The sequence below is a fragment of the Haliotis rufescens genome, unplaced genomic scaffold (genome assembly GCF_023055435.1).
Source record: "Haliotis rufescens isolate VD_foot unplaced genomic scaffold, xgHalRufe1.0.p SCAF_8, whole genome shotgun sequence".
In the NCBI taxonomy this organism is placed as follows: domain Eukaryota; kingdom Metazoa; phylum Mollusca; class Gastropoda; order Lepetellida; family Haliotidae; genus Haliotis; species Haliotis rufescens.
In genome coordinates, this window is record NW_025964372.1 from 665672 (window position 1) to 675322 (window position 9651).

At 40.8% G+C, this 9651-nt stretch overlaps 1 protein-coding gene across 1 annotated transcript in view; it reads left to right on the forward strand.

Moving 5' to 3' along the window:
* LOC124119084 overlaps window positions 1-5481 on the forward strand; it is a 61197-nt gene extending 55716 nt beyond the window's left edge. The window contains exon 17 of the mRNA XM_048389188.1: window positions 4890-5481. Within this exon, the coding sequence (XP_048245145.1) occupies window positions 4890-5121 (232 nt within the window). The 3' untranslated portion in view covers window positions 5122-5481. The remainder of the gene's footprint in view (window positions 1-4889) is intronic.
* Window positions 5482-9651: the final 4170 nt, after the last annotated feature.

Below are 9651 nucleotides of genomic sequence, written 5' to 3' on the forward strand. Positions count from 1 at the left end.
GCCCAGAGAGTGGAACCACCTCCGTGGTCTAGTGGTAGAGCGTCTGCCCGGAGAGTGGGACCTCCTCCGTGGTCTAGTGGTAGAGCGTCCGCCCGGAGAGTAGGACCGCCTCCGTGGTCTAGTGGTAGAGCGTCTGCCCGGAGAGTGGGACCGCCTCCGTGGTCTAGTGGTAGAGCGTCCGCCCGGAGAGTGGGACCGCCTCCGTTGTCTAGTGGTAGAGCGCCGCCCGGAGAGCGTTCACAGAAATCTCTTTTTACGTAAGTGATCTCCTCTCATTATTGCCTACCGCTTTTCTCACATATGTTAGATGTATCTACGAGAAATAGTGCTCACAAAAAGGTGATCATATATCATGACTACAATGTACGTCCAAGTCAAAGTTATGTCTGTGTGCCATCTTGCTGGCCGGATGCTCTGATACGCTTTGATAGGGCGATGAGAAATCGACAAGTAATTGAAGTTACATGACTATATGTCTTGCATTATATCTCAGGTTACTATTGCGGCGTTAAACAACAAACAAACAAACAAACAAACAAACGTTATCAACCAAGACAGTCTTCATACCTTTTAAGGGGCTGTCGGGTAGCCTAGTGGTTAAAGCGTTCGCTCGTGACGCCGAAGACCCGGGTTCGATTCCTGACATGGGTACAATGTGTGAAGCCAATTTCTGGTGTCCCCCACCGTGATATTGCTGAAATATTGCTAAAAGCGGTGTAGAACCATACTCACTCACTCACACACACTTATACCTCATAAAGCAAATACATGTTTCGATCCGTCTCTGTTTTCTTTTAAAATCTTATAATAAATTAGCGATCATCTTACTTTGATTATGAGTGTGTTCACATGTAACTAATAGTGCGATTATGCACGGATAGTTATACTGTGCCTCTATACCAACCGGCATGAGCGTCTGTTGAATGCAAAAATGTTCGTTCTCATCTCGAGATTTCATCTGAAGAAAGACTTTATAAAAAAGGTATTTAACAGTTTTTATTATGTGATAAAACTACGTACAACGCACATATATGCACAGCAAAACAATATTGAGCTCCAACAAAATATGCCTGTTCCCTATCACTTCCACAACAGTTATCATGACAGAGAGAACAAATACGGCCGTTGACACATGATGCGAAAGGCTTGGTCAAAATATTGATTGAACTTGAACACAATACAATCAGTAAACATCAGGGTGAACAATCAAACATAATTTCCATTCAGAAAAATGTGCCTCCATGTCGTCAACAAACTAAACTTATATCAAACATTGAGTATTTCAATGTGGTACAAACTAATCATTTATCCTCGGGAGTGGCTGTTTAGGTTTCAAGTAAAAGGATTTTCTGAAAGAGCAATAATTATGCAATTTTTATAACCAACCATCTAAGTATAACCAACTCATACGAGTAATTACGCTTCATGTTGTCTGTGTGAAAGCAATGAAAATGGATGGAGAAAATCGGTTATATGACATAACACTATTAATTTGCGATGTCATTAACAGTGGATGACGTCACATCGCTCGAACTAACCAATCAGCATTGAGCATCGAAGAAATTAACGCTGCAAACAAAATTAAGTTATAAGACTAAGTCGTCCCGTATGGTTCATTTTTCATTTTACACTCCATTCTGTGTCCAATCTACCACTGTTAATCTGCAATATCAGTTTAGTTCACTGAGAGTTCCTGTTTAGTGTGGGCATATACCATACAACAGTGTGCAACTTCCATCGACGTAATGCTTGTCCCCCACTACAGATCATGGGGCCTTCTTGTTTTCAACCTTACAATGTATCAACACAAACCATTTACTCTTTTCAGGATAACATGAAATGTAAACTGTGATGTGACTGACAACTTTGTCATTTCAAGCGGTTTACTTCTCTTGCAATGTAACCTCGTTGTTGGGTTGACAGTTGATTTCTCTTTATCGACTTCGCTATTCCAACGTTGTCAGTACGTTTCATGTCTAGGCTATCAATGACATATCGCCGATCATCCTGCTAGAGAAAGATGTCCAAATTGTCTCCACAGAATGTCTGAATGATGAGTTTTAAACGTCGGCATTAGTCTCACGCAGTCATACTTTTCTTTTTCTTATGATCATGTATATTTGAGAAATATGCTTCTTGTTAAAATCAACATTCTTCATTTGTGAGTGAGTGAGTGAGTATGGTGTTACGCCGCTTTTAGCAATTGTCCAGCAATATCACGGCGAAATCACCAGAAATGGGCTTCACATATTGTACCCATGTTGGGAATCGAACCCGGGTCTTCGGCGTGACGAGCGAACGATTTAACCACTAGGCTACCCGACCGCCCCTCTTCATTTGTGTATCAGCAGAGCATGGGGCCTTTCTTTTCTTCGACTTGGTTGTCGACTTGTTTTCTCACTGGTGTCCCCGAAGATGTGGACCCAATAATGTAACAAACATGCCACATAGGAGAAGGAAACACTAATTACTAGTATATTCGGGCAGCTGATCACACGCTGATCTATCACCATGAACAAGTTATTTCAGTCTAGCTGGCCACATGCATAAGACAGAACAATGTCATTGAATATTGCCTACGACGTTGCATAAAGCATGCCATGTTGCTTACTAAGCTAGTGGAAAACAAAATCTATTTGCACCTTTTAAGCATTTACCATTTATCTGGAAATGGTATCTGCAATTATTTGTGTTCGTTTTGTCCTGGAGATGAAATGCCCCTCCCAGATGAGGACATGGCCGCTTAGTTGTATTTCACTTTATAAGACTAAGCACGTGCTTTTGATAGACACCTTTTTCAGGTAAAGACAGTTTACACTTTCATATCACCAAATACATAATACCAATTCTTGGGCTGTAGACCACAGTTCACCTGGTAAATCGAGCTGTAATTGATAACCGTATCATTAACTGAATAAAATTAGCATTAATCATTAATAGACATTTTGGTCGACTACAATATGTGCATTTGAAAAAACTTACATTGGACATTTCAAAGTCTCTTTAAGAAATTAAAAGTTATTCTGCAGCATTATTTTAACTTTACAGAGCAATAACAACGCGACAACGAGTGAATAAGCGTTAAACATTGTAATTAGTGCACTAAAATGATCTCCTGTTGCCTTTTCCTTCTGAAGTATGACCTACAGAACACGTAGACGAGAGCCTCCCTGAATGGCTGGTAGGTGGCAGCATAGATGAACACATTCCACAGGCTGTTGGATAAAAGCGAAGTCATAAGGATCCGAGCCAGGGTGGTGGATACATTGTCTTTTCCGGATATGTAATTTGTAATAACACCAAATGTAGAGGGAACGTACGAAATGCAGAAGACACTTGTGGACACCAGACACATCATTGTAAATTTGACCTGAACCTCTTGTCGTACGGAGACACCTTCAGGAACTACTTGCTTCTTCATGAGTCGCTTCTTAATGAAAATCATCACAAGACAGATGACAATCACAGCCAGTGATACCATAGGAAATCCAATGGATGCCAAAACAGACGGAGTGGTATTAAAGTCAACAACACAAAGTGCAGCATCCTCGCGGAAGTAGAAATCCCCATCAGGCACAGTTATCAGGACCAGACGGATTAGACTGAGGAACATCGAGATGATTACTGCTATGATGAAACGTTTGGTCGTGACAATATGGATGTATCTCAATGGCCAGCACACGGCAATGCAACGTTCCATGACGGTCAAGGCAACGTTGAAAACCGTTTGACCTATTATAAACGTCAATAAACAGGAAGCAAGTCCGACTATGGTATCAGAGTAGGCAAATCGGTTTAGAAAAGCAGAGGGGACGACGAAAACCAAGATATACAGACCCATGAAGAAATCAAAGACAGCCATCCAAGTGATGGTCCACGACGTTGGCATATGCAGCTCCTTTGTCTTGGCGACGACGAGCACGACGACTCCGTTGGCGGACATGACGAGGAAGGATACAATAAGATAAATAACACTGAGGGCGAATATACCGTCATTTGTATCTGTTCCAGTGTCAGGACTGGCTGTTGAGTTCATTATTCTTTAGGGAGCCTTGTTTCTATCTTCACAATACGAGTCAGTCTGACACAGAGACTTTTGTCTGATGAAAGTGCATGCGCATGAATACTGTCTCCATATATAGCCAATGGTTTCAACAAGCTCACGTAAGAAGCAATCGCAAACCTAATTTAATATGTCCGGAGGTGTGACACAAACTAACAAACGATATTAATCAACGTAAGTTATTACAAAGGTTATTGATTCTGATAATGAACATGGACTTGCTTCAATGAGAAAACTGTGTCTCCTGTCACAAATTGTTTATCACATACACATACGTTCGCCCACTCATATTAACACCTTACCTTCATATAGGACTAATTGGAATCGATGGTGTAAATAACCAATCCCTCCCAGTCCTCCCCTTTAAATACATACAAATAGTGACTGTCGACATCTTGTGTATTACCAGTAACGTTTAATCCACTCTAAAGTAAAAAAATGTCAAACGTATAAAAATTGTTCTTTCACCAAAGTATGCAGCTGTCATAGAAGTGAGTGAGTGAGTATGGTTTTAAGCCGCTTTTAGCAATAGTCCTGCAATATCACGGCGGAGGAAACGAGAAATGGGCTTCACACATTGCACGCATGTCGGCAATCGAACCCGGGTCTTTGGCGTGACGAGCGAACACTTTAACCACTAGGCTACCTGACCGCCCAGCTGTCATAGTAATGAATGCTAGTTTGAAACATGACATGCATTTCTCGTTCTGATTTTGACAAAAAAATGTTTATGAGAAATAATTTAGATAAATTACACTCTCTCTCTTTCTAACTGTGGACTTATACAGTCGCAACCCAAATACCTGATGTGGGTTTATCATTACAGGAAGAAGGTGCTTGTTCAGGGCGAGTTGGCCAAGTGGGTCCCGATGTCCCCGCAGAGAGTGACTGACATCAGCATCGGGGACGACATCCTCATCAGCCTCACAGGGGCAGCGGCAGAATCCGTCGTCTTCTGGTTCAATGTGGACGGAGTGTCCTCCCCTTTGACCTGCACCCTCGGACCAGGCGGCCGCGCCACTCTCAGCTTCAGTCAACAAGCATGTCGTGGAGAATGAAGCCATATTTGAAGCCACATTTTAGTTTTTCCTATATTTACGGTTCGACCAACCGGAGCTAAAATCTACAATCAGAAAGTAAAACAAGAATAGTTAAAATATACAGTATTGCGGAAACGGGATATGTAGTGTTTTTGCGTTTTATTGATTTTATACCAGTAACAAGCAGCAGAGACTAGAAAAAGAACAAATGTTTATCCAATTGATGAAACCCAAATTTAACTCCAGAATGTAATAATACATTTGTCATTTCAATCGTAAATGTTACACTGCTTCTTTACAAATACTGTATATTTGATTTCAAATGTCTCCCTACAATTGTTAAATTACTTGGTGTCGTCGCTGGATTGTGTAACTACATTATGACGTCACAGTTGTAATTATGACGTCATCATAAGCATGACGTCATTCATATGTCATTGTCAGTAACACCGAAGAGCTGTCATGAGACAGTGAAAGTACATTCTACCATGACATTGATAAATGCTTGATTCTGATTGGTTAAAAAGAGGTTTCCTTTTTGCTACGGAAACCCCTTTCAAATATATTAAGCCTTATCACAAAAAATGTGCGTATGAATACATAGATAGCCTACATATCGATTCACAGAAATGGCTGCCGATCGATCACCCCCATATGAACAGTAAAACATATCTATATTTCTTCTAATACATGCTGGGCCTCTAATACCAGCCAGGTCTCTAATACACCCTGGGTCTCTAATACCAGCCAGGTCTCTAATACACGCTGGGTCTCTAACACCAGCCAGGTCTCTAATACACGCTGGGTCTCTAACACCAGCCAGGTCTCTAATACACGCTGGGTCTCTAATACCAGCCAGGTTTCTAATACACCCTGGGTCTCTAATACCAGCCAGGTCTCTAATACACGCTGGGTCTCTAATACCAGCCAGGTCTCTAATACACGCCGAGTCAAGGGCTCTCGCGAAATAAATAGACGGCGTATAGTGTCAAATAGAGGAAATACGGCAGTTTGATATGGGATTTTTTGGGCAATCTAGGCCGCAACCCTGACTACTTCGATGATGACATTACAAGATTTAACGAAGGCATATCTTTTGCATACAAATGAAATGTTTATGAAACTGTTAGAGAAATGTTCTATGGTGACCAGAATGGGAATAATTTAAGCTATTTCCTCATTGAAACACCCGACAATGAAAGTAAAATATAACATTATAAAAAATTGACATCACACCAGCAGGGATAGTTAGTCAACGTGTTAATGTTGAACAGCATCACACTGTGCATCAGTACTGGGTTGTCTTCTGGTTTCCTGCAATTCTTTAACAGCACTGTTACTGTTAACAATTTCTTTGGCAGCCATAACTGAGAGTTCAGTGCAGATATACTGACAACCGGGACACGTTAGGACGGTTCTCAATTCAGAGTGGGGAGGTATAATTGAAAGATTCACACATTCAAAATTAGTGAAAGAGTGATATCTAATAAATTTTGTTGAGAAAATAATAGTTGTTCATTTTTTGGGTAACTTTTTCTGAAACCCACGAACAGGTAATTTCATTATTGAAACAATGACAATGAAAGTGAAATATAACATAATAAAATGTGTTTAAAGACATTTTATTCATGACAACATGGTGTTTACAAACCTTTTTCTGATCGATATCCATTGCCATCTCCGTCAACCACCACCGTTAGAATTTGGCAGGAGGGGTTTTGAAAGTGCATCAGAAAACACAACCCTTCGAAAGTCAACGAAAACAATGTCCCAACTGAAGTGACAGCTTATCAAACTTGATGAAATTCATTTCAGAACACGCACAATTATGAAAATCATACACGACCTACTATTTCTGGACCAGAAATGTCTAAGTTCTGTCGCTATTTGGCTTTGGATCCGTGAAAATTTGAAATTGACAGGTCACACCATGCAGATTCCTCGTTTCAAAATATCCGGCTCGTCTGCAGGCTAAACAGCGGCTGTTCAGTCATACTCAGTTCCATTAGTAATCATATGGATGTACCCGCAGGCTCGATCAATCCCAGTAAATCTACAGGTAAATGTTGAACCACATCATAGATCGGGGTTGTCATCTTGCTTCTTTTAACTAGATAAAGCGCTCAGTTCAAAATTATAATAAAGAGGTATCTATTCTACAGTGGGACTACATCAAATTTCAAAACACAGTAGGTTTATCTCCTAAATGTCTGAAACTGATATAAAGAAGATGTTGGACTAACATGGGCTTTAATATTTTATTAAACATAACATGTAGACCGAGTGAACATTTACCTCATTTTTGTATGTGTGTATATATATACACATACACATATATTCCCCTAGTATATATTCATAAGAAATCTGCAGGTTGGAGTATCCTCCATCAGCCTTGACATTCTTGAAACATCAAATGGCACAGACCTCTCACCCTTTTTTCACAAAAGTAACAGCCACGAAACCCTTTCTATGGGCATAAGAAGTCTCTCTAAAGAAGTCTCCATTGTAAGATTCCGAAGATATCATGGTCATGTGTTTATGAATCAGCCACCAAGAGTGATGACACAGGTGTTCGCGAAAAGGTGAGCGTATCCTGCCCACCTTTGGCATCCATCACAAACACATACACAGGCAAGTCAATTGTTCACCTTAAAAACACTGGGACATAGGCTTCACGTCAATACAAGTAGCTGCATCGGGCATTATTTTTGTCACTGATGCGTCATTATGAGGAAATGACCTCCAAACGTTTTTAAAGCTTTACTGAGGCCTTGGATGTTGTCCCAACTGCTCACATGGATGGGCGTCCTAAGTGCCTTTAACAACCGTTAGATCAACGAAGTCAGCTATACATACTTACTGGACAAAGTTCATATTTCTTGCTCGACGTGATAAAGTTTATCTGTTAACACTGTTGATAACGCTACACAGACATGTATCATCTTCTTGACATGATCTGCCCTCAGAGGGTCTGTATCAGTCAAGACTCAATCAATGACAGGCTTCTGATAGCCCGTGTACACATGACATGCCACTGTTTGCCAAGATGGACGCCTACCGACACATTATTCTGCGAACGATACTTCTTATTACCGCAGTCGACAGCCACGTACCGGGTAAGTGATAATGCTGCATGGTTATTTCTATAACAAATGACGAAACAAACCAATTTGCCAGAAATGTGAAATGCACAGAGGCTAAGAAAGGGGAGTCAGCCCTACATCGTCAAGTGTACGTGATTATCCTAGACACATTGGCTCAATTTTACGCAACATGGAACAAAAGTCAAAGTGATGCATATCGTATACGTTTCACTTTGGCAGGGCAAAGAATCACAAGTCAGGAGACAAGGGATCAGTGTCAGGGCGAGGACAAAAGAGGAACTGTAAACTACGGTTATAACGAACTCGAGGGGACCACTAATTTTAGTTCGTAATAACCGTAGTTCGTTATAAGCATACATACATCATATATACAACAAATGGTCGGGACTAAAAATTAGTTCGCTATATCCGTCAGTTCGTTATAAGCGTGTTCGTTATAAACGTAGTTTACTGTAATTACTGAAACTGAAACACTAATGATTGTTGTTGCTATTATTATTATTATTATTATTATTATTTACAGATTAAACAAAAAAATGCAGCAAAGAGTATGTGGGTGATCCTGGCACAGTCAGGCTTGTTAGACTCATCATCAGCTCGGGGCCCTTGCCCCCTCTTCACACAGCCCAGACAGCGAATGGGACTTCTCCCAGGAAGCGCTGCCAGGTCAAACCCAACCAGAACTTTTCGCAAAATGTGGAGACTCCTCAACACTGCAGCCTTCTGCATTACCCAGATTGTCAGAAGGGCTGTATTGCTGGTAGCAAACCCGGGTACTCTCCCAATGTCAGTCAACAGATTGGGAGGTACCGAACCTAAGGCACCGAGAACAATAGGGAGTCGGACAACTTGGTACTTTGGATACAAGCATGACATTTCGAAAGCGAGGTCTTAATATTTGCCAAGTTTTTCCACAATCTTGTCAATCACATTACTGTCAAAAGGGACAGAAAATTCAATTTAAAAAATGATTTCATTGGATTTATTAAAAAAGACAAGATCAGGTTTGTTTGCCTGGATAGGTCTAAGGCTGTAAATGGGCCTATTCAAACGAATTTTGTATTTATCATTTTCCATGACGCCCTCTACATATTCCGGGTCGTACCATGGGTGGACCTCTGTGTCAAAACCACAAGCATGGCGAAGACGGTAATAAAATGATCGAGCCACTTCATGATGTCGGTTAAGATACAATGTTTGTGCCAAAGCGGGTCATCCACTGACAGTGTAATTCATTGCATCTCCATTTCATATTTACATTTTGATGTAAAATCACACATTGACGGTTTCGAGTGGGAAGTGACTGGTATTGAGCAGCAAACAGAAAGCCTTCTGTTTCACTTTGCAGGCCACCGACTTCATCCAAGCGAAGGACTCTGCGGGGTTGCTGATCTTCTGAACACACATACATAGTGATCGTTCAGATTATTATTATTCAGTCTGT